The sequence below is a fragment of the Ursus maritimus genome, unplaced genomic scaffold (assembly GCF_017311325.1).
Source record: "Ursus maritimus isolate PB19 unplaced genomic scaffold, ASM1731132v1 scaffold_26, whole genome shotgun sequence".
Taxonomy (NCBI): Eukaryota; Metazoa; Chordata; class Mammalia; order Carnivora; family Ursidae; genus Ursus; species Ursus maritimus.
Window position 1 is genome coordinate 1854358 of NW_024425119.1, and position 26263 is coordinate 1880620.

Sequence of the window (26263 nt, forward strand, 5' to 3'; positions counted from 1 at the left end):
CCGAAACTCTGAGAGACATCCTGACTTTATAGCCAGAGGTCTGGGGAAAAGGGCCTTTGAGAGCTGGAGAGTTGGAGAGATTCTAGAGGAGAAAGCTGAATAAGATCTCCTAATTCTGATTATGAACTGACACAAGTCCTGGTCTCACCTATGAGGTTCACATACATGTAACAAAGACAAACATAGCAAAGGCTTTGAGAACTCACCTATAATATAAACCACCATCCTAAGTGGTATATATGTAGAGCAGACACAGCATTGAAATGGAACTGGCATGAGAACCATTTCCCACAAAAGGCAAGAGAGAACGTCCTATCTAAACCTAAATGAATTAGACACCTTCTCAAACAAAATAAACATTCTCTGGGGAGTTTAAAGTGTACTTGGAATCTTAACAATGTAACCAAAATGTTGGACATTTGGTACAATCCAAAATTGCTAATCATGCGAAGACCCAGGAAAATCTGATCAACTCTCAAGGGAAAAGCCAGTCAATATTGGCTACCCTGAGATGATCTAAGTGTTAGAACTATAAGACAGTGGCTTTAAGACAGTTACTATAATTATGCTCCATGAGGTAAAACTGAATACTCTTAATATGAATGTAGAGAGAAATTCTCAGCAGAGAAATTGGTATAAAAAGAACCAAATGGATAATTTGGAACTGAATAATACAGTGTTCACTGGGTGGCCTTAATAGCAAAATAGAGATGACAGAGGAATGAAGAGTCAGCAAATTCAAAGACAGATCAGTAGAAATTACCCAGTTTGCAGAATAGAGAGGAAAGAGATCAAAATGAAACAGAACAAACAAAAACAAAGCCTCAGAAACCTGTAGGACAATGTCAAAAGGTCTGGATTGGTGTCATTGGAGTAGAAAAAAGGGAGAAAAAGACTTGTTTAGAAAATTTTTTGAAGAAATAATGGCTGAAAACTTAGCAAACTTGATGAGACACAAATATATGGCGTCAAGAAACTCCATGAACCTCAAACAGGATAAACCCAAAGGAAACCATGCCTCTTAAACATCATAATCAAACTGCCGAAAAACACATTTAAAAAAAAAAATCATGAAAGCAACCAGAGGAAAATGATACATATGGAGGAACAATGTTTTGAATGACTACGGATTTCTCTCCAGGAACCATAAAGCCTGGAAGACAATGCGGCAACATTTCAAGGTGCTGAAATAAAAGAACTGTCAATTTAGAATTCTATCTCCAGTGAAAATATCCCCCCAGAATTAAGGTGAAAGTAAAGACATCCTCAGAGAAAGAAAAATTAAAAGAATTCTTTGTCAGCTGACTTGCTCTAAAATAAATGCTAAAAAAAAGTTCTTCAGACTGAAGGGAAATGATACCAAAGGGGAAGTTGGAATTGCAGGATGGCTTAGGAAGAGCAGCATAAATAGTAAATATATAGGTAAATAAAGTAGCTATTTTTTTCTCCTCTCAAGATCTTAAAAATGCACAGGATTATTGAAAGCGAAAGTTATGTTGTCAGGAGGTGAGTTAATGTATGTAGATATGATATGTGTGACAACTATAATAAAAGGGGGAGGGTAAGGGGACCTATATAGGTGTAAAGCCTTTACATTTACTTGAAGTAGTAAAATGAAAACCGTAATATACTGTGAAAAGTTAGGTATATATATATTGTGATTCCTAGAGCAACTACGGAAAAAAAATACAAAGATATATAGATACCAATAGATAAAACAGAATACTAAAAACATTTCAAGTCATACATAAGTAGGCAAGAAAGGAGGGAACAACAGAGCCAAACATAGGAAAGACAAACATAAAGCAAAACAGTAGATCTAAATCTAACCATATTAGATACAGTATATGTAAATGGTCTAAACATGCCAATACAAAGACTGAGATTGTCAGATTGGATAAAAAATCATGACCCAGCAATATGCTGTTTGTTTAAAAACCCACTTTAAATGTAATGATATAGATACGTTAAAGGTAAAAGGATGGAGAAAGATATACTTTGCAAATACTAATTAAAAGAAAGCTGGACTATATTAATATTGACATAAACATTAGAACAAAGAAAATTGCCAGCAATAAAGAGGGACATGACATAAAAGGTCAGTTTATCCAAAATACATAACAACCATTAATATGCACCTAATAACAGCTTCCAAAAATGTGAAGCAAAAAGTAATAGAAATAAAAGGAGAAATAAAATCTGCGATTATACTTGGAGACTTCAGTACTCTACTTTGCATAATTGATAGAACAAATGGACAGAAAACGGCAAGGATTTAGAAACCTAAAAAACACTATAAACTCACTTGATGTAACTGACATTTATAACATTCCACCCAACAAGAGCAGAATGCATGTTCTTCTCAAGTGCATGTGGAACGTTCCCCAGGATAAACTTCATCATGTGTCATAAAGCAAGCCTTAAAATTTTTGAAGAAATTGAAATCATACAAAGTACACTCTCTGATCACAAGCATTTGAACTTAGAAATCAGTAACAGAAAGATATGTGGAACATCCCCAAATGATTGGAAATTAAACAACACACTTCTAAATAACTCATGTGTCAAAGAGGGAGACAAATCAGAAAATATGAGTTGAATAAAAATTAAAATATAATATGTCAAATGTAACTGAGGTTGGGCTTAGAGGGAAATTTATGGCATCAAATACATTAAAAAAGAAGGAAGTTTTCAAATGAGTAATTCATGCTTTCACTTTAAGAAATTTGAAGAGAGGAGCAAATTAAACGCAAAGGAAGCAGAAAGAAGGAAAAAATAAAAATAAGCCCAGAAATCAATGAAACAAAAAACAAAAACTAGGAAAAAAATCTCAGTGAAATAAAAAGCAGATTCTTTGAAAAGAGTCAATAAAACTGATAAAACCCCAGCCAGACTAATCAAGGGGTGGGGGAGAAGACGACACAAATGAGCAGTATCAAGAATGAAAGAGTGGGTCTCTGTAGACATTAAGGAATAATAAGGGAAATACTGTGCTCTACCCCATGTCCATCGATTTGACAAGTTAGTGAAATGGACTAGAAAAACACAAATCACCAAAATGTACTCAAGAACTAAATAACCCAAATAATCCCCTGTCTATATTAAATAAGTTGACATTGTAGTTTAAAACCTTCTAACAAAGAAAAGTCCAGGTCCAGATGGTTTCACTGGTAAATACTATCAAACATTCAAAAAATAAATAATACTAATTTTATGCATCTCTTCCAGAAAATAGGAGAAGAAATACTTCCCAACTTATTTTATGAGCAACATTATCCTAATACCAAAACAAGACAAAGACATTACAAGAAAAGAAGATTATAGACCAATATCCCACATAAACACAGATATAAAAACCATCAACAAAATAATGTTTATAGCAACATTATTCACAATAACCAAAATGCGGAAACAACCCAAATGTTCAGTGGTGGATGAATGGATAAACAATATGTGGCATATACATATACTGGAATATTATTCAACCAGAATGAAATTCTGATACATGCTATAACATGGATGAACCTTGAAGACTTCATGCAAAGTAAAATAAACCAGACACAAAAGGACAAATACTGTATGATTCCACTTGCATGGAGTACCTAAAATAGTTAAATTCAGAGGGACAGAGAGTAGAATAGTGGTTACCAGGGGCTGGAGAGAGGAGGGAATGGAGAGTTTAATGGGTACAGAGGTTTAGCTTGGAATGATGAAAAAATTCTGGAGATAGATGCAAACACCATGGGTGTACTTAATGCACTGAACTGTACACTTAAATATGGTTAAAATAGTGAGTTTCATGTTATTTATGTTTTACCGCACACACAAAATACTAACAAATTGAGTCCAGGAACATATAAAAAGGATGACGTAGCATTAGCCTTATAGTTTGCAACTGGCTTATCCCCTCCATCCACTATTAGATTTATCTTCCTAAAGCGTAAGTCTGATCAAGTCATTTTCCTGCTCAAAATCTCAAATGCCTACCAAGTAAACATTTTCACCAGGTGTTTAAAGCTTGCTATAGTCAGGTCCCAGTTTACCTCTCTGGCCAAGTGCACCATTACTTTTACACACTTGTCTTCTGTTCTAACCAAACACAACTATATGCTTTCCCAGAATACTCTTTAATTTCTTACCTCCATGCTTTTAAACGTGCTTCTTATTTTTTCCTCCTTGAATTCTCTCCCTCACCCTGACTAATCGCTACCATATTTCAAAATCCAACTGAAATTGGACCTCTCCCTAATGTTTTTATAATTCCTCTATCTAGCTGTGATTTTTTGCTGCAGCATATACTCTCTTTCCTTGACTTTTGTGAGTGTTTATTGAGCATTTGTCTGTTGATACTGATTTTGTGCTGGGTTTTGAGAGTTCAGTAATGACTAAGATACATTCCTTCCCTCTTAGAGTTTACTATCCTAGCACACAAGACAGATATATAAACTAAAACGTTCAAAATGATCTAAATGCTGAGCTGGAAATACACAACAGGCACTTACTAGTACTTACATTTTATCTTACATATATGCCTTAGTTTCTCTACTAGAGTGTAAGCTCCTACAAGGCAAGGTATCCTACTCCCCTGCAACACTTAATTCCTTGCATTAAGTGTGTACTATTAAGTATTTGCAATGAGTACTGAACTGTTTTTATTAGATTTCTTTATTCGAGGTAACCTATAAAACTTAACCAACAACTATTTCTTCAATCTTTTTACTTTTGGAGCATTTTCCAACAGACAATAAATATAACTTAAAGCTCTGGGTGGTTCCTGGATAGAAATTCAAAATACTAAAGAATTTCAGCAGCTTACGTAGGAATTCCTCTGTTCCTCAAGGTTGATTTTATATAGATAGTAGTAGCATTTACCTGAAAGTCCTAGAAATTATTGCAAGTTTTGAGAATTCGTGTATCCTCATCTTGAGAAATTTAATAATTCTAAGAAGAGATATATAATGTAGGAAAATGTTAATCTTGTATGAAAGTTCTTCATGAAACTTTAAGTTTTAAAAAACATTTTATAGAATGTTTCCTTCAAATTGTTTTACTTTTATTGAGACATTCTGATTTGATATTTATGTTTATTCACTGTGCCAAAGTTGGTATTTTAATTATGATACATGAAAACAAGTCATGTTCCTATTTTCCAATGGCCCTGTTAAACCACAGTCTTATGGCTTAAACAGTAAGGTTTATGCTATAGATACTTTATCTGAGAGTTAAATAAGAAATCCTTTTTCCATGTTTATAGATGCAACTGAATCGATAACACTTTATCAAAAATGGTTAAAAACAGGTAGTATTACCAAACAGTAGATTTAAATTGAATCTTGTAAGCATTTACCATAAAAGAAAAAATGATAAGTTGCATCCCATCAAAAGGAAAAATTCATCAAATCAAAAACTTTTCTTCTAAAAATACCTTTTAGAAAATGAAAAGGCAAGCCACAGACTGGGAAAAAATATTTACACTGCATGTATCTGACATAGTACTTACATCCAGAATATATAAATAAGTCTTAAAACTCAGTAATAGGAAGACAAACAACCCAATTTAAAAATTGGCAAAATATTTGGGGCGCCTGGGTGGCTCAGTCAGTTAAGTGTCTGACTCTTGACTTCAGCTCAGTTCATGATCTCAAGATCCTGACACCGAGACCCACACCGGGCTCTGTGCTCTAGTGGAGTCTGTTTCACTCCCCCTCCCTGTGCCCCTCCCCTTGCACTCTCTCTGTCTCTCTCTCTCTCAAATAAATAAATCTTTTTAAAATTTTGGCAAAATATTTAACATTTTACAAAAGAAGGTATATAAATAGCCAATACAGAGATGCTCAACAGTAATCATCAGGAACTTCTAAGTTATTGTGTGTAGCAATTGCTTATTCCTTTTTATTGCTGTGTAGTAGTCCATAGCCTCAAAATAGTGCAGTCTATTAACTTATTCTTCTGTTAGTGGGTATCTGAATTATTTCTAGTTGTGAACTACTGTGAATAAAGTTGTCATGAGGATTCTGGCCCGTGGTGTTTAGGTAGATATATGCACTTACTTATTTTGAGTTTTTACCAACCACTTTATATATAGTATAAAGATGTTTAGCTTTAGTAGATACTGCTGAACAGTTTTCTAAAGTTGTATCCCTATTTATTCCCTTTCCAATAATGTATAAGAGTTCCAATTGTTTCATATCCTTGTCAACACTTGACATTGTTCCTTTTAACTTGAGCTATTTTAGGAGTTCTGAAGTGTTATCTCATTGTGGTTTTAATCTGCATTTTGTCATAACTAATTGTGTTGAGCACTTTTTTATATGCTTATCACACATTGGATGGATAGGCAAATTAAAACTTGCATGAGGATACCACATAACTTAGTAGAGTGGCCAAAATTTTAAAAACTGACATTAACTGAAACTGTCATACATTGATGGTCGGAGGTCGGAGGTCTATGGTCTACCACTGGAGTATAGTTTGACAATTTCTTATAAACTTAAACGTAATTGTCATATGATCCAACAGGTTCCACTTATAGGTATTTACTTAACAGAAATGAAAACGTGTCCACACAAAGACTTTTACTCAAATGTTCATAACAATTTTATTTATAATTGGCAACCCCCCCCAAAAAAACCCTGGAAATAACCCAGATGTCCTTCATCAATAAGTAAATGGACAAGCAAATTTAGTATATCCATATAAGGGAATACTACTTAGCAATAAAAAGGAATGAACTACCAATTGGTTCAACAGCATGGATAAATTTCAAAAACATCCTGAGCAAAAGAAGCCATCTACAAAACAGTATATACTGTATGATCCTATTTATATGAAGTCTAAGAACAGGCAAAACCAATCTATGGTGATGGAAAGCAGAAAACGATTGTGTCTGCTGGGTTGGTGGCGGAAATGGTGTAGTTGTTGCCTGAAAATAAGTGATGACAATGTTTTAGGTCTTGTTTTGGGTGGTTGATTACCTAAGAGTGTATTATTGCCAAAATTCATCAAACAAAACACTTTAAGTTCTGTGCCTTTTATCATATATAAAGTATTGTTCAATTTTTAAAAAAAGAAATAATTGAACCTTATCAAAGAAGACCTTAAATAAATGAATACTTAAATATCATTGGTGGTCTTTCTGTTTTATCCTGGCATTTATTAACCAGGGCTTCATCTCATCTTGATCTCTTCTTCTAAGTTGATTAGAATGCTATACTAACTCTTCTCAAGTTCGTATCTTGCCTTCCTCAACCTGGTTGTAGAACTGTCCTTATTCTAAAACACATCTCCAGGATTTTAAACAAAATGATACCAAAACCTTTCATGTAATATGACCTCAACTGAAAGTTTTAAGTAATTTGAGGTGATGGAAATAGTTTTGAGTTTCTAGTTTTCAGATTGTTGGGAAGGCTATGACCCCTTTCCTCTGTCTTAGGCCATCTATTTCCTCCACATGGCCAAAGAAGAAAGGTTTCTTTTTGCTGAATATGTGAAAACCTGTACAATGTAATCTTTTTTCCTGAGTGGAAGGAATTAACTTTCCGTTTCCCTTTTAAGAGTCATTTTTTTAAGTCAATTTTCTGGCAGAGAGAAGCCCTAGCATTTCTTCTGCAGTCTTTTTCCTAGAACAAAATATATAGTAAACAATTAATATATGGTAAGCAATTAATAAGATCTTTCTTGATGGCTATTAGAAAGCATATTATGAGGTATAGGCTTTAATTTTTTCCAAAGCTCCAGTTGAAAGGTACCTGGGCATAGCCATAATAAATAATAGCAGCAAGAAAGCCAAATTTGCAAACAAAGGTAGGTCACAGTTTGGAAACATTGCTCACTATACTTTGAATACATGTTGTAAAATGTTTTCTTTTTCAGTATACTGCCATTAATTGATTGGTTATTGATTATCTAGGCTATTGAGAAAGCAGTGGCATGAGTAATAAATTACAGAGACTACATCTTAATATTTTGTCCTGTGGTACCAAATAACCACCGAAAATGAACACATCTAGATAAGAAATAGACACATACAATGTACTTAAAGTAATTCCCAAATCATTTATATTAATTCTAGAATTGTCCTCCATGGACATACATCTGATGTTTTTGTCCAGCTTTGAAGACGTTATGCTTGGGGTAATTGAGAAAGAGCCAAAAGTAGCTCAGCTTTCTGAAATTCCTCCCTGTTGGCCATTTCATGGTAGAGATTGAAAATCCCACCTCTCAGGGTGGCTGGGTGGCTCAGTAGGTTAAATGTCCTACTCTTGATTTCAGCTCAGGTCTTGACCTCAGGGTTCAAGCCCCAGGTTGGGCTTCAAACTGGGCATGGAGCCTACTTTAAAAAAAAAAAAAGAAAAGGAAGGAAGGGAGGGAGGGAGGAAAGATGGAAGGAAGGGAGGGAGGGAGGAAAGGAAGGAAGGGAGGAAAGAAGGGAGGGAGGGAGGAAGACAGGGAGGGAGGAAAGAAGGAAGGAAGGGAGGGAGGAAGGAGGGGAAGAAGGAAGGAAATCCCACCTCTCAAGCTAATAACGCAAAGCAGTAACGGAAGCTGAACTGTGTGGTTGACCCTTGCTGTGGCTGAGGATGTGAAATCTTTTTAAGCCCTCTCCTAGACTTCAGGCCACGTGGAGGAATAAAAGGTCTTACAACTTAACAAATTCTAAGACCTCAAGACTTTATCATCTGTTTTCTTAACCTTCGAATCAGTTCAGGCAATTATTACAAAAGCAATTTGAAAGGTTAAAAGAGAACTCTGTGTAAATTTATTACTGAGAAAATGAAAGTCACATTATCTGCCCACAGATAATTGAGAGTTTATTTTTCCATTCTAAGGTATTTAGTGGTGTACTGATCCTCAAATAGTAGTTCTTAGCCTTCTTTGGGTCACAAATCTCTTTGACAATCTTATGAATTTCCTTCCTGCCTGCACTTGCAATATTTTTTAATTGCCTGTTATGTGTCAGGCATTGTTCGGGGGGGGGGGTGTCTATGCTTTGTACTTGTCTACCTCAAACATGTCTGTTTGCATATATACACATCGTTTGGCATGCATACAACTTTAGGGATTTTACTGAACTCCTGAAGCCCTCTGGAGTCAAGAAACATCTTTAAAGTAATTATATGGCTAAAAATACTTGACATTCTTGCTAGGCAGAATCTTAGTATTTGCAGGAATAAGAAGAGAATGTTCTATTAAGGATCTGTCCAGTGATAAAAGATCCTTAAAGTAAACTCATTCAAATCATGTGCAGTATGGAATGGGGGACAAGGAATTTGACATTTCATATGCAATCAGAATAGGAAACCTATACAGTCTTGCTCTTCTGCTGTATGTGAGAGCACCGTTGGTGCACTAGAGAACCAAAGATTCTTTCTTTTTTCTTTTTTTCTTTCTTATGTTACGTTAGTCACCATACGCAAGGATTCTTTCTACCAGCTGGAAGCCTGTGCTTCTTAGTGACAGAGAAAGACCACCAAAATTTAAAAATTATAATGTGGTCACTGAATCTTACTCTCTCTGTAAGTCTCCTTTACCATTCTAACTGAAAAATGGATCTATTTATTATGCATCATTGCTCAGAAAGCTACTGTGTTTTAATATATGATTAAGGGTCATACATCTACTGTGACTTGAGTGATGAAACTTGTCACTCTGACCTTAACCCAGAATTACTCTTTTGTTCTGTCAATGCTCAGTTCATGTTGAAAGGAAAAGATCTAAACTCTAAAGGATACTATTAATCTAAATAACTGACATCCTATCAATTAAAGAAAGCTCTGAAAAGCCTCACATAAAGCAAAATTTCACTCGTGAGCCACGTGGTATGTCTAGGTTTCATGTTGTTTTTTACTCTATTGAGTTGTGATACCTTGTAGCTCCTTGAAACACACACACACGAGGTGGATAAAAATACTTCTCTTCACCCTGACCACCCAATTTATGCAGCCTCCAGACTTTCATCATTTATTAGTAGGGGACTCACTGGATATAGGGCTGTCAGATGAATTTAACTGGAAATGGTATAAGCATTTCTAAACTTAATTTGCCTTAGCAATCTGGCATGCCTAGATGAAGAACCCATGTGGCAAAGGTGATACACAGATACTATGTGAGAGTGAAATTAAAGTGAAGTCACTTTTATTTTATCCTGAACCATAAACACTTTTAAGATTCTCGACTTCTACCAAAGAAACATCTGCATAGTGATGCTGTTTGGATTCATACACTACGTTTGTGGCTTGGAGATAGAATGTATTTTATATTTTGTTTCTGAGAGCCCAGTTTGGCATGATAGAAGTCTAAATCTTGGCAGAGCAAAAACTGGATTCCAAAACATTCTGAAATGCTTAATGTGTGAAGCATCTTTCAGTTTTCCTACACTACCACAGTGCTTTGCATATAGTAAGTGCTCATTATGGCTACACTGAGTGTTCATATCTGTTCTTTTAGAGTCTGTCTTTTATATTACTGATTTTTGTCCAAAAATCATTTAGAAAATAGTTTCAAATAATCAATTTGAAACTATTGGATTAATTTTCTTCTTAACCTACAAAAGGAAAAATTGCAAATCATCATGTTCTTATGGGTTTTGGAAAAAGAAAACAATTTTAGCCAAGAATTTGTGTTAGAATTATCTTATATTCAGCCTTAGAGCTCTAATTTAATTTAAGTGGGACCAAAACATGATTCAACTATGTATAACATAAAGGGCTTTGGAAAAAGTAGTATCTCCTATATCCATAATTCTAAATAAAGTCAAATTGGAAAAAAGTACAGAAACTCTGGCTCACTTTCCTTCAATCAAGAACAGTATTCAGTTCCTCGTGGAAGGCCAACGCCATATAAAATCTTAGAAATTTTTCATTGATCATATACATTATAGGTAGGGTACTTTCAGCAAAGCTATTCCTATGATTCTTAAATACTTGGTTAAATAATCTGATTAAAATATGAGGAAGTCTGCTTTTCATTGGAACAAGTTTTGACCTGTAGAAATACTCTTATGTTTAGGTTAAACATGTATTTTTTGCAAACTACAGTTGTATGAGATAAGACTTACTTTGCTACATTGAGATTCACTTAAGATAGTACGTTTTCAATGTGTTGCTGGAATAATTGACATTGCGTATAAATCTTAGGTTTTTAAGATAATTTAGGTACTTGTACATGTAAGCTTCAGATTACTATTATCAGACACGACTGGAATTTGAATTATTTTTTTCTGCTAGATTGAAGTACTATTAGTTATACTCTGAAGATAAATGCATGTGATTTTGCAGATTAATTGCATTCTTTGAGCTCTTAGTTGCCAGGGCCTGACAGGTATTCAATCAGGAAGACTGGTATATGGTAGAATTGTTGTAATAATAAATACACATAAAATGAATACATTAGTGCTTGCATAGTGCTGGATCAATAGAAATATACAATCCTAGGGAGCTCGTCCCCTAATGACAAAATTCCATCAACATTACTAATGCCTAAGGTTACCAAATGTTTAAAGCTAAATAAACTCCAGTTAGAAAGAGAAGTAAAGGAGCACTGTAGGATCCCCATGCTGTAATCCCTGGTAGAGGTTGTGATCGCTGAATACAGAGGATCTAGGCATCTAGTCTGTGATGTGTAATTAGCCCAGAATATGATAACTACTAATATTAGCATTACAAGGAGAATTGATAATATAGGATCTTGAAGTCTGATTTCAGTTCAACTCAGCAAATACTTGTTGATCTCTACCACATGCCAGCCATTATGCTGGAGCTCATAGTCGAGTGGAGGAAACAGTTGTGTAAATAATTATGGTGTGTGCTCAATTTTTTTTTTTTTTTGGTCCAAGGATATCCAGAAATCTACAGGAACAACAGAGAAGTTGAGGCTCTTTATCCCTAGAGGAATGGGAAAACCTGAGTCTTCAGGAGGACTCTTAGCTCAGAGAGGGGGAAAGACACTTTGGGGAACCCATGTTTGTTATTTGCGGTCTAGGAAATTTTGAAACTAATCAGCAGGATTATGAACAAAAAGAAAATACAAATGTAAATGACCAACAAAACAGAATAAGTTGTTCCTATTTATATTTATTATTACCGATGACTTTTTCTGCTTCCTAGTTTTTTAAATGGTTATTTACTCTGTTAAATCTCTTAAATTAAAGGAACTTTCCCCTGAAATAAATAAAATTAGGAAGTTAGTGTATCATGAAAAAGATTCCATCTGGCCTTTCATGAGCTTGAGGCCAGTAGCAGACCTCTGGAGTCTCATTTTGGGAGGATAATGACCTCTGTGGAGATTAGGAAGGCCTAATGACATAACGCGCGTTTGTTATAACAAAAACTTTTAAAAAGATAAATCCATCCTTTTCTTTCAAAATAATAAATGCTAGTTTATAGTTGGAGATGCATATTAATTTAATCCAAATTAGTTTAATGCTTTAGTTGAGAGATTGTTTCTGTTGTTGCTGTTTATGGCATTAACTTTCTAATGAAGTTAACTTATTTAGAGAAAAGGTTGTTCTACTTCACAGTATTTATTTAGGTTTTCTACTGTTTCTCCCAAAATGTTCATGAGGATTAGTTACCCATAAAATAGAAACTGCTTCCCATCTACTGTGAACTTTCCAATATTTTGAGATCACGGGATCACTGATTTGTGAGGTGCAGTAAAACTATGTCATATGAAAAGAACCAGACCAGGGGCCAAAGATAACAGTGCTATGTAGACTCTCTATGGCCAGTGAAGAGTTTGTTTTACAAGATTGTGTCCGTGTTTGGTCAGTAGAGCTGAGGCAAAAGGTAAATGAAAGAACATTACTTTAAAGGCATTAAAGAACATGAGGAAGAAAAACATTATTAGTGCAAAGCATTCCAAATGGGGTAGAAGTACAGAGTCAAGATGGAGCCGCCAAACATAGCTTGTGTTTCCCATCTGTGGCTGCCAGGACATGGGCGGTGTGATTGCTGTCCTAGCACTCACTGCTATCAAAGTATGGCCAATACTAGAAGCCTCAGAATCCCCCCTTTCCTCCCTCTCCTTTCCTTCCTTCCACACTCATCTCCTTCCTCCCTTCCCTCTCGCCTTTTTTCCTCTTGAGAGTCCATATGAAGCTCGGTTTTAGAAAAGCCTCATTCCTGTCTCTTATAACCAAACCTAGAACTCAAATTAAAACTTGATTCAGTCTTATTTATTTCATTTGTAAGGCTGGGGGAGGAACATATTTCAGAGCAAACAGATGGAACCAGTCAAGACGTCTTTGGCTAAATCATTTCACCTTGTGAGACCACACATTCCTCGTTAGTGAAATAAGCAATTGAACTGCACACTTCTCAGCTGCCTTCCAGTTCTAAAACTTCACGGTTCTAACTTTCTAATTTCTTAGCTACCTTGTGGTCTTTCAGGGCGTAGTAGCTGTGCGTGCTTACTACCAAGTACCAGTAACCGTCATCATCAGCTGGTCAATCTTACAGAAACTTGAACTAGATAAATGGTACCATAAATCAAGAAATATATTTGAGTGAAGTCTCAAAAACAAGTGTTTACATCAAATGTATGATTAGATGTTCTTGGTTCTTACATTGGGATTATTATTCCACTCATTTGGGAAAAACTTGATTAAAGGAATGGGGTTTGAAGGAATTTTAAAATTTTGGTTTATCCTTAAGTGCGCAGAAGAGATTTGTGTGATTTACGCTGCCACATTTCCATAGTTTTCCTAGTGAAAAAAGAGAATTTAAATGCCTTCTTAACTGCATTCCGACTAAGAAATATATATCCCTATGCTTTTGAGTGAAATTATTGCTGGAGGGGGAGAGCATTACCAAATCAGATGTCCTTCTCATGCCTATTTAAACTTTACCTATGTATTTATGTATTATCTACTTCCTAACTGTGTGGAAATATGCTTTATGTTTTAAAGTTGCACAAATATTAGCATGAATCCTTGTTAAAAGATTGCTAGCTACCATTCATGATTTGAGTTGAAAGATATTTTGGGTAAAATTTGCAAAAAATGATAAATGTCTTAAAAGAACAGATTGTATAGAAATATTTGCTAGGAACATAACCTAGATGAGGTAAATCCCCAAAGATCATCCAGAATGAACTAACGCTCCATGCTAATAAGAATCCAGGAGTTCTAGATGAATGTGCACTTCAGGCCATTTTCATATTGCCTCTGATGACCTCTTAACTAACCTCTTAACATTTTATCAGCTTTAGATCTTTCTGCTGAAGAAATTTAAAAAGAAGAAAATACCATCATCAGATACAACCACCTTGCTCTGTCTGTCACCTGTGTGTACCTATGATATTCAGACATGAAATCTAATAGGGAGATTTTGCTTTCCTTAATCATCCACACAGAATTAAAAGAAAAAGGGAAGATTGATGTTTCAACAGCTACGTAAGGGCAATATTACCTTGCCTGTTGCCCCAAACACTGGTTTTGTTTCTGATTGAGAATTTCCAAAGCATGAGAGACCAAGACAGTGCAGTTTTAGGCAAGATTTCGCAACTGTGCCGTTGAAATGTCCTGTATTAAATACGAAGAGGACTGCCAAAAAGATGAGTCCTTATGCCACACATTCTAGACATCATTAAAACATTCTGGAGTACATTTCAACCTGTTCTTCCCATTCTTTACCCCACTTTGGGTTTCTTACCTCCAGGAGGAATGTAGAAGCAGTTGAGTTGAGCTTCATGCACCAAAGTGCCCTTAAACTTCACCTCGGCTTCGGAGGCGGGGTGACTGGGAAGTGGCTGGTATGCAGGTGCAGCAGGCTGGCCGAAGGCTCGAAGCATGGTGAACTTCCAGATGTGTACTAATAGGTCAATGTTTTAAAGTAAATAAATATCCTCCTCGCGAGCTTCCCTCCTGGTGATTTCTCAAAGCCCAGAGGTCATTCCCACAGTAACGTGTCAGCGTCCCACAGGTCCCTGCAAATTCAGGTCACGGTGATTACTTTATCAGGCTTAGAATTCGAAAAACCACGGCTTCTTTTTGGGTTCTTTTCAACCGAGTTTTTTCTTCCTTGCCTGCGTGCTCACTGCCTCCCTAAGGATGGGCCTCTCACCCAGTGGCTTTTACAGGAAAACTGGGATTGAAATGTGAAGTTAATGGTTTCTGTCAGCCTGTCAGCTCATCACCTCCCTGAGGCATGATGATCTCTGGTTTTTATATATCACCACGAGCTGCTTTGATATACCCTCTCGTGCGGGAAGAGTGATAGGTTTGTCCAGGGCTTGGGAGACCTGGGACCTAAGAGGCAGAAAACTTCGGTTGGAATGCATGTTCACGGAACCGCGGCCCCTCTCCTGCTGGAATGTAACGCAAGTCGCAAAACTATTTTAAGGAGAAAAAAGTTAGGCCTGGTTTGACATTTTATCTTGGTGCTACCCTTCAGGAGCCAGGACTGTTGGTAAATCTGGTTTTTTTCTCCACTGACTAGTTAGATTTTACATTCAAACCAAATATTAACGAGGATGAAAAATGCTATTTCAAAAGGAGCCCATTTTACTCTTGAAGTCATGTTGTTTTAGAGATAAATAGGTCCAAAAGAAATCTCCTCAAAGTCTTAAATAGTCATTACAAACCTGGTCTTCCCTTCATTCTGCGCTGACATCTGAAAGATGTTTTCATAGCATTTTTCCTCCCTAAATCTACATTTCAGTTATCTCATGATAATGACATTGTCAAACTGCTTTTCTGTTTGTATCAACAGTTTCCTTGGCATCCAGCTCTTAGGAAAACCGAATTCCTTATGTCAGATGCCACAAATGTGTAACAGCAAACAAACAAACAAAATGACACTCAGAACATTTCTGCTAATGTATCCTACAGACCAGGCACAAATGGCTGGTTCCCCACTGCCACTGGGCCTGGGGCTTCTTAGTCACGCTGTGTTTTTCTCTCCTGCTACCTACCACCTTTCTTTCCTGATAGTTTTGGAAAACCCAGTCTCCCAGGAAAGGAAGTTATCACTGTCACCAAAAAAGTAGACTCAGCTGTTAGCTTTATAACTAAAATTAAAACCACCGTAAGACACAAACATATTCAGATTTATTGGCTTTGAATGTCGGTGATCTGTTGTACTTATGCTTCCAAGGACACAAGCCGAGGTGGGTTAGTGTGTCACAGTGTGTGTAGGCAGAGTAGGACCTTAGTGTGGATGGACTGCTAACAATCTTGAATGAAAAGTTTTAAGATACACATTTAATGATCTTGAGACAAAAGAATTTCTTTTTCATAGTAAGGCTCGCTTTGCATATAGGCTTCAGAACTCAGGTTTTTTTCAAAAGATTATCAATGTATTAAAGAGGAATATGTGTACGTATTTCTAAGAGGATAAAATGGTTCTATTCCAGAAAATGCTGGAGGGTTCTTTCCATTCTTTTTCTTCCCTCTTCACATGTAGGTTGGTAAGAAACCCTGGCACACTAATCATACAAAAAGTTTAAAAAACCCCGTTGCCACCTTTTGGCAAGTGAGTAATTCAGATTTATGGGGTTCCTTTTAAAAAAAATATCTGCCTAAAATAGCACTAAGAAGACATTTCCTGAAGCTTTTGTTATCTGAATCATTACTGACAAGAAGCAGAAATCCCACACTGAGGCATTGGTCAGGTAGGTGGGGAAAGAGTTGTCAAAGTATCACAGCTGTTTTAATGACCAAATAATACTCATAGAATTAAATATTTTAAATGTTTAAATTTTAAAAAGTTTTTCCTTTAAAAAATATGTTTTGTTGGTTTTCATTGTCCTATCATAACAATGCCGCTGTTTTCAATGAAGCGTTTGAAAATGTGTCTGTAGCTAATGTGTTGTTTATATGATTAATAGCACCAGACCCTCAACTAGATCTTTATAAATGTATTTTGGAACTGTTTAGCCTTTGCTATAAAAATGATGTAGATAGGCACATACTAAAGTATACAATTTATTTGAAAATTGTTAAATGAATCCGTAGCTCCATTATACCACATTTTTCTTTCATTACTAAATGATTAAGTCATGGTCGCATCTCATCTTTCAACAGCTGTAAATTTCCCATACAGGCATTTTGAAGTCAGAGATTTGTTATTGAATTTTACTTTTTCCTGCACTGTGTCCTAACTAAGAGCTTACAAAGCCAGTTTTTCAGTGAACATATTCCTGGGAGGAGGAGGAGGAGGTGGAGAAGGAGGAAGAGAGGTTTCCAGGCCTAATTTTGTGCATCAGGTTTCTGGATACTTCTCAATAAAGATGAAATATGTGTATAAATGGGCAAATGGAGTCTGGGCAGTAAGGTTTAAAAGCCAGGAGGTTAGAAATTCTGGTTTCATCCTCAATCTGTGTAGATTCATTTAAGAAGCATTTGCCCAATGCCTGTTACTTTCAGGTGCTATATTGTTAAGGACAGTGCACTTTATTGGGGGGAGGTATGTGTCCCTGTGTATGCATAAGACCACTCCAGAGTTCTGTGTGGTCTTAGACAATTCCAACCCTAGGTTTTCAAGCTTAAACTCGAGTGATTGGTTTCATCCATAAGTATGTGTTTTCTTTAAGTTGGAAAGGGAATTTCTTTCCATTTTGTAATTTTGAAGGTCCTCATAATTTGTTTGATACGTTTTTTGCAGTGTCCATTTATGGGATTTGGTTTTACGATAAAGAAGAATGCCAAAGAATTGCAGAGCTTATGAAAAAGTAGGTGCTGAAAGGCTAAGTATTTTTCTGGACATGATGCTTTCATTTGTGTTTCTCGGTGTATCTCCACTATACTCTTAGCAGAATGTAGCTCTTACAGCAGTCCTTTCCACCGTGGCTAGGAAGACATTTACTCTCACTTAAATGAAAAAGTCACAACTTTTTACATTTTACTAGGTTATCATGTAGAACAGTTCACCTCATTTTTGTTCTGCATGTGTGAAATATCTATAATATGAATTGTTGCAGATGGTAGTTTTCTTCAATATTTTCCTCATTTGTAAATTAGCAGGGTTTTTTCTCTGAAAAGTTATCGGTATAGCTGTCAGTAAAAAGAAAATTCGGAACATTTTAAAGGCTGCTACACATTCTCTAAGATCTTTCCTTCCTGCCCTAAACACTTTCCTTTAACTGCATATCCTTGGTCGTGGAAGCAGAGTTTCTTGCCGTCTCAAATGCTGTGAGTACTTAGGATAGACTTTATTTTCAATCTTGTTGGAAATATCGAAGTTAATGTTAGTTTAGTGATCAATAGGCAGTCCCTTTTTTAATTTATTTTTTATTTCTTTTTAAATTTTATTTTATTATGATATGTTAGTCACCATACAGTACATCATTAGTTTTTGATGTAGTGTTCCATGATTCATTGTTTGCAAGTCTCTTTTTTTTTTAATCTCTTGATAACCTTGTGGTTTGTCTCGCCTGCATTTTGGGACACTTAAATCGGGGTCTTGGCTCCCTGGCTGCATTGAGAGGGCAGCCCAGGTAAGTGTGCTGTCTCCTCTGTGACTGGTCAACTCTTTGACCAGTTCTTGAGCCCCGAGGCTGCTCCCTGTGAGGCAGTTATGTCCCTGCTTTCTGGAGGTGGTTTAGAGCCTCAGAATGAAATGAGTTTCCTACACATGCTGTATGTCAGCCCGTGATAGGCTCTGCCGAGCACACAGTGTGGCTGCTGCCCACGCAGATTTGACAAAACATCTCCATCTGTAAAAGAACCATTTTCTGATTTTAAATCCTGGGGCAATGAAATGACTAAAAAGTGACCCTCAAAAATGAAATGTGGGGAACACTTTTTTATAAATAGATATCTGAAAATCTAGCGACAGCTAATTGTAGGTAACCAGCTCACGTTGCGGATGGTGATTAAGTGTGTTCAAACTGGTATTTACCCCTATAACAACTAGGTCCTAACACATTCATGTTATTGTAAACTGTACAACGGATAATAATAGCAGGATTTCATATAGATGAAAAAATACCCTGTGTCTCAGCCAAGAGCCCCTGTTCAAACTGTTAGCATTCTGCAGTAATTACTTAACAGCTGGGGCAGGAAATTGATTGTTGACTAGCAATAAGCAGCTGATATGTGTGGATTCCGAGCCCTTCCTCAGTTAGTATTAGATCTCCCAGTAAGTTCTCAGATGTCTTTTACCATAAATGACATGGCCGTTTTAAAAATTTGAGCTGAAAATCAAAGCACACAAAAGAAAAAGTGTCTTTCTCCATGTTACCTGGCACCATGTAGGAGCGATCTGGTCTCTCTCCTGTATTGTCTTCAGGAAAACAGAAGACACTCTTCGTTGCTCCATTTTGTTTTTTAAATGCCCCCCTTCTAGAATGGAATCTCTGCTGTTTATAAATTGCCAGAGGAGTATAATATTTGAGTTGCTGAGATCAATTTTGCTTTGACTACAAGGGACCTTGAAACAAGGAAGGGGAGGGATCTTGATTTGCCACGCGGTTTGCTCAATGTTTGAGAACTCTAAATTGGGTTTCCTCAGCAATTAATGAGTCCTTTCAAATGCTCTAAATGAGGAGTTGGCAAACTTTTCTGAAAAAAAACCCAGATAGTGAGTGTTTCAGGCCTTGGGAGGCCATAGTCTGTCACAACTGCTCAGCTCTGCAGTCATGGTGTGAAAGCTGGCTGTAAATGTAAGTGATACATAAACCAGTAAGTGTGGCTGTTTGTAACTTTCTTTACAAAAACACATGGTGCACCGGATTTGGCCTGCAGGATCGTTTGGCCACCCTTCCTCTGGGTTCATACATGTATTCTCTATCAGAACCTCAACTCTCAGTTTTCTTCTTTCACTTCCTAAGCAGTCTTACTTCTATTATGACTATAACAAGATAAAAAACAAGTGGGGACGCCTGCGTGGCTCAGTGGGTTAAGCATCTGCCTTCGGCTTAGGTCATGATCCCAGGGTCCTGGGATGGAGCCCCGTATTAGTCTCCTTGCTCAGCAGGGAGCCTGCTTCTCCCTCTCACTCTGCCTGCCGCTCCCCTGCTTGTGCTCTCTCTCTCTCTGACAAATAAATAAATAAAATCTTAAAAAAAAAAAGTTAAAAACAAGTGGGTGAGAATTAGATGGTTTTAAAAGCCATTTGTGTTGAGTTCATTCTTCTTGTGTGGATTTTCTCCTCTATTTTTCTAGCCTAACTCAGTATGAACAGTTGAAAGCCCATCAAGGAGGTGGAGCAGGAAACTCCCCAATGATCCTCAATTCAGGAGAGGGCAAGGAAGTAGATATCGTAAGAATGCTCACCAAGGCCAAAGATGAATACACCAAGGTGAGTTTTTGTCTTCCTTTGTGAAACATACTTAAATCCTACAGTGGTAATATGCTTGTGGGAAAGGGTTAGTGCTATTATTCCTTCCACCAGACAAAATCGAATTAAAAATTAAATCTCTATTTGGTTTTAGCAAGCTAAAGAATACCATTTATTTTAAGTGGATTAAAAGGTAGTCTAAGAAATCAGCAGCCTTCCTACATACAAATAGTATCCAATCAGAAGGTTTACTAGAAGGCCCCATTTACAGCAAGAACTATTAATATAATGTTCTTTGGAATAAAATTAGCAAGAAATGAGCAAAACCTGTATGAAGAAAACTTTTAAACACTCCTGACAGGCATAAAAATAGACTTGAACAAATGGGAAGCTATGTCCTGATCTTAGAGAAGAAGATAAAACTTAAAGCTCTCACTTGTGTTTAATCTGCAAATTTAAGATGATTCCTAAACAAATACAGACTAGTTTCTTTTCTTCTTTCTTGGAGCCAGACAGGTTGATTATAAGGTTCATATGGAGAAATATACAAGAAAGAATAGCAGGGAAAACCTTGACAAACGAGCAATATTGGATGGGCGAGAAGGGGGAGAAAGCTCTACCTATCTGATATTAAGGCATAATAAGTGCCTACGCACTTATAACAGTATGGTCTTGATGGTAGTGATGCATAAACAGCCCGATAGACCAATAGGACTGGTGGGAAAGTCCAAATGACACGCCAGTGTATATAAAATTTAGGACGTGATAAAGATGAAAATCTCAAATCAGCTGTTTGGATACTTAAATAAATGATATTGGGACAAGTGGTAGCCACTTGGAAAAATACAAAATTGGATTTGTACCTTATACCAGGATAAATTCCAAATGTATTAGAAATGTAAATGTTAAAAATAAAACCATTCAAATACCAGAATGAAATTTATATGGATTTCTTTGTAATCTGGAAAGGAGAAATCTTCCTAAACTCTGCCTTAAAACCCAAAAGCAATTAATTCAACTACATAAAAATAAAAAAAAAATAAATGTTTTGCCTGGTTAAAAAAAAAAAACCACAAGCAAAGTGAAAAGATATGTAAAACTGAGAAATATTTTTACCTAAGTAATAGGAGGAGGGTTAATTTCCCAATTTTATAAACTGCTATTATAAAAATTGAGAAGTAAAAGATTAACACCCTCTAGAAACTTGGGGAAAAAGAAAATTAAGAAAAAAAGACAAAACCTAGAATTTGAAAACTAGCTGAAATAAGTGTACATAACTGAATATCATATTATGACAGTAGAAAAGAAATTGGGGAGTGACTTCAGAACCCCTTATTTGGACTAAACACCCTTAGACAAAAAGAACTGCAAAGAAATTGTAAATCATTAAGTGGTTTTTATTGTTAATGGCAATATTGGCATTGTAATTTTTCAGCTGTCATGGATATAATAAATGCGTATGTTTATGCAGTCAGAACAAAACCTTCAGTGTAAGAGAAAATATTAAGTTAAAGCCTTATATAATGTGTTTTTTTTTTTTAAGATTTTATTTATTTATTCGACAGAGATAGAGACAGCCAGAGAGAGAGGGAACACAAGCAGGGGGAGTGGGAGAGGAAGAAACAGGCTCATAGCGGAGGAGCCTGATGTGGGGCTCGATCCCATAACGCCGGGATCACGCCCTGAGCCAAAGGCAGATGCTTAACCGCTGTGCCACCCAGGTGCCCCAAAGCCTTATATAATGTTAAACTTTAAGTGGAAATGTTAGAGTTCATATTTTGTTTCTTAAATATGTAGTTACTAACCTTTTCCCTGAAGAAACCTAGAAATAAGTGACAACTCAGCAGCAATAAGCACCTCTGGCCCCCAGATTATTGTTTCTAAATACTACCCCCCCCCAAAAAAAAAAAAAAAGTTATCAGGGCCTTTAAAGAAATTCCCAATTCCATGTCTGGGATGGGAAAATCAAACAAACAGGGTCACGTGAAAGGGGCTCAGTAGTCAACTTGAAGGGACCACTGACTTAAACATCAAATTCTAACATCAACAAGAAAGACTATTGAAACACACTGAGTATAATCTGTGAGTTCATGGTGATGAGTGAGCAAGCAGACCAAAAATGTAAAACAGAACAAAAAGTAATTATTGGCTATTCTTGGAGGTACTAGGACACCAACTCCTTCCTCTGAAAATCAGTTGTTAATGGAAAGGAATTAAGCATTTACCCTGCCTGACCAGTAGAGACAAATTTTCAGAGTAACCACATAATCCTGGTTGATGAGGGAAAGTTCTTTGCTACCAAAGAATTCCAGCTATTAAATGTAGATGAGATGATAGAACTTAAAACCACACTAGTAAATAAGTGATTCAAGCAATGATCATTAGTAATAATATTATGAGAGAGGTTGATGGAAATTTGACCATGAAAATCATTCTACCACCACATGAGCCCACTGACCAGCGCTCTTAAAAGTTGGATAATCAGGGGCGCCTGGGTGGCTCAGTTGGTTAAGCGTCTGCCCTTGGCTCAGGTCACGTTCTCAAGGTCCTAGGATCAAGTCCCATGTTGAGATCTCTGCTCAGCAGGGAGTCTGCTTCTCCCTCTCACTCTCCCTCTGTGGTCTCTCTCTCTCTCAAATAAATAAATAAAATCTTAAAAAAAAAAAAAGTTGGATAATCAGACATCATGTGTCTCCTAATGTGATACAATGTGAAATATGTAGCCCCACCTTGAAATATATATTGTTGATCCTGAATCTTTTTTTAAATTTTTTATTTAAATTTTTATTAAATTCAATTTAGTTAACACATAGTGTATTATTAGTTTCAGGGTAGAATTAGTTTCAGAATTCATCAGTCACATACGACACCCAGTGCTCATTACATCGAGGGCTCTCCTTAATGCCTCTCACCCAATTATCCCTTCCTCCTACCCCCCTCCCCTCCAGCAACCCTCAGTTTGTTCCCGAGAGTTAAGAGTCTTATGGTTTGCCTCCCTCTCTGTTTTCATCTTATTTTATTTTTCCTTCCCTTCACCCATGTTCATCTGTTCTGTTTCTTAAATTCCACATACGAGTGAGATCATATGGTATTTGTCTTTCTCTGACTGACTTATTTCGCTTAGCATAATACCCTCTAGTTCCATCCACATTGTGAGCTTTCTTAAACTTACTAGTTTACAGAAAATGAAAAGGAGGAGGGGGGAGGGCAGGCAGAAAACAAATTAAATGGCACCACAAGAAAGCAATCAGAAAAGTCCTGAATGAAGTGGGACATGCTAAAGGACAACCGGCCAGATTTCTCCAACATGCTTTGACTTGATGCTTTGACTTGATGGTTGACTTACCCTTGATTGGTAGACTGTGAGCTCCTTGAACACAGAGAACACCCTGTCTCCATCTTCATCAGCTTAGTTTCCTTCAATGTTCCCGGCACATGTGTGCCACATAAATGGTTGTTGATTGACTCAATGCATATGAATATGAATTAATCACAGTTTCATTGTCCTTCCATCAGAGGGCCTGGACAGAGATGCTTGAATCCCAGATGTGGTCAGTAACAACGTTTCTGTATTAGTTTTCCATTTAGCTTAATTCTTCAGCAGCTGTTAAAAGACTTCCTAATGACTTGGCAACTATCAATTAATTATACTTTACCTAATTGTACTCTGTTAGGCACACTAAAGATCAATCTTAAATGGTGACATTTTTGCCCTCCAGGAATGTAGGTTCTGTGAGGACAGCATAACAGTGGCCAATAAATAATAAATGCAAATACTGAACAAAAATTATTTTCTTTCTTTCCCTCCCTCCTCTCAGCACACACACACATATTGTATTATTTTTATTTTATGATGTTTTGACATCTTGAAAGTCTTCTGATCGGGGCCAGAATTCTCCTCCCTGGGCTAGCCAATATTTTTTTTATAAGTAGGCTCCGTGCCCAGCGTGGAGCCCACCACAGGGCCTGAACTCAGCACCCTGAGATCAAGACCCACGCTAAGATCAAGAGCTGTCTCCTTAACCGACAGAGCCATCCAGGTTCCCCTAGGCTAGTTAATTCTTAGAGATAGCAAAGGGCCCAAAGGCTGCCTTTGTCATGCAAATGAGCCATCCAGAGCCTTCCTCCTCCATTTGGCCCTGGCACCCCCGGAGGCAATATTCCTCTGCCTTAATCATCTCAGGTCAGGGGACTAGGGACCACCCTATAGTTCAAAACCTACTGAAAATTATCCAAACTAGCCAATCCTAAAGTGCAGAAACTCCCAACAGAGGCTCTAGCCTTGGCTCTCCCCTTGCTCCTGCTTTCTGTCTCCGGCCCACCCTGAGGTTTCCGCATGCTTCCTGTTGCTAGGACCTATGAGGATATTTGTTTCCTGAGCCTCCCCATTGCCCTCTAGCTGCACCTGACTGTCTCATAAAAGAACACGGAACACACACACACAAACGCTAATATGTGGTTTTGGAGACTTCAATTAAGCCATGGCTTTATACTGTACCATAGCTTGCAGTGTTTACCCCACACTTTCTTTGCCTTTCAGAATCTACATACTCTTCAGGGCCCAGTTAAAATTCCACTTTTTACAGAGTTTTCCCAGATCTCTTCATTCAGATTAATTATTCTTTCCAATGAACTCACCAGTCTGTTACTATTTGGAATGTATTTTGCTCTTCCTCATTTATTAAAGTTAAGTCACCTTCTTCCACTGTAAACCTAACTGAGGTCGAAACAATGTTCTAGTCATCATTACGCCCCTCCCCCAGACTGGTTGTTATACTGTTGACGTAAAGTGCAGATGTTTAATTGGTGTATAGACCTGCTTTTCTGTAAAATCAAATACATGTTATATACATAATGTTAGTTGCTCCAACTGTGTGATAAACAGAAGAAATTATCCTTCCTGCAGTTAACAGCCAGAGGATGTAAACTTCTAGGAGCACCTGCATGATCCTGTCACTTTTCTGGTCTAAATTCTTCTCGGCTTCTCACTGCCTAGCATATGAACCTTCAGACTCTTCAAGGATTACATAACGTTTATTTTCCTAAGTTTATTCTCCTAACCTCACTACCTTCTCCCCCCACTCCCCCCTACAAATATTTGAAACTCCTGCCAAATGGAGTAACAGTGTTGCTTCCTCAAAGTGCCTTCGTGGCCTTCTTGCCATGCTGTCCCGTCTCCTTCTTTACCTGTCGACATATGCTCAGTCCTTCAGGGCGCATTTCAAGTGTTCTTTGTCCATCCTGGTATTTCTGATCTACGCAACCAGATCTGTATGCTCCCCCGTGAACTTCCGTTGTATTGTTCAAACCTGCTTTATATATGCCTGTGTTTGTGTTACGTCTTCTCCCACACACAGACACTTCAGAAAATGTGGAGATCATGAGTAAAATGGCTCTGAGGTACAGGAAAGGGGGAACACAGACAGAGGCAAAAGAGAAGAAGACAAGATTTCTCTCGGAATTCTCGCGTGAGAAAGTGGCGCTCCCATCACCGGGAGTATTCAGAAAGAGACTACATGATGACATACTGGAATATTAGGGGGAAAAAATCTCACTTCTCCGGGTAGGGATTAAACTCAATGACTTCTGAGATCTTCCCAACTTTAAAATGCTTCAGTTTGTGAAAATCCCAAAAAATAAGAGGAGGAGAACTTTTCGGCTAAAGGGATATGATGTTGGTCAACTGAAACCTAGTGACAGCAGATGCCAACTGTTTACATGAAGTTAATAAGATAATTAGAAAACCTTATTTTGGCCAGTATTGTATGATTGTTCCCCTAAGAAACAATTTTCTGTGAATCTGCTGTAGAGCAGCCTGACGCTAGTTTGACCTTCCCCTCCTTTTACCCCCTCCCTGTTAGACTTCTGATCCAGACGCTAATGAACAATAAGAGCACCGCTCTCAGTAAGAGAAACAACCAGCGCCAGAAAGGCTCTTTGGCCGCATAGTTCGGTCCTGAGTATGCACAAGTGGACTTTCTTGTGTTTTCCGGTTTAAGGCAAGAACTAATAGTGCTCTTTTAATATACTGTGACTTATTTATA

The 26263-nt window shown here is 37.1% G+C and overlaps 1 protein-coding gene across 6 annotated transcripts in view; it reads left to right on the forward strand.

Moving 5' to 3' along the window:
* The window catches only part of DCP1B (decapping mRNA 1B), a 53217-nt gene that overhangs the window by 16816 nt on the left and 10138 nt on the right, over positions 1–26263 (forward strand). For all 6 annotated transcript variants that reach the window (XR_005837814.1, XR_005837813.1, XM_040641999.1 and 3 more), the window contains 2 exons: positions 17604–17670; positions 20105–20240. Coding sequence is in view for 4 of the 6 variants with exons in the window: in XM_040641999.1 (XP_040497933.1) it covers positions 17604–17670; positions 20105–20240 (203 nt within the window). In the remaining 2 variants the exon portion in view is untranslated. The remainder of the gene's footprint in view (positions 1–17603; positions 17671–20104; positions 20241–26263) is intronic.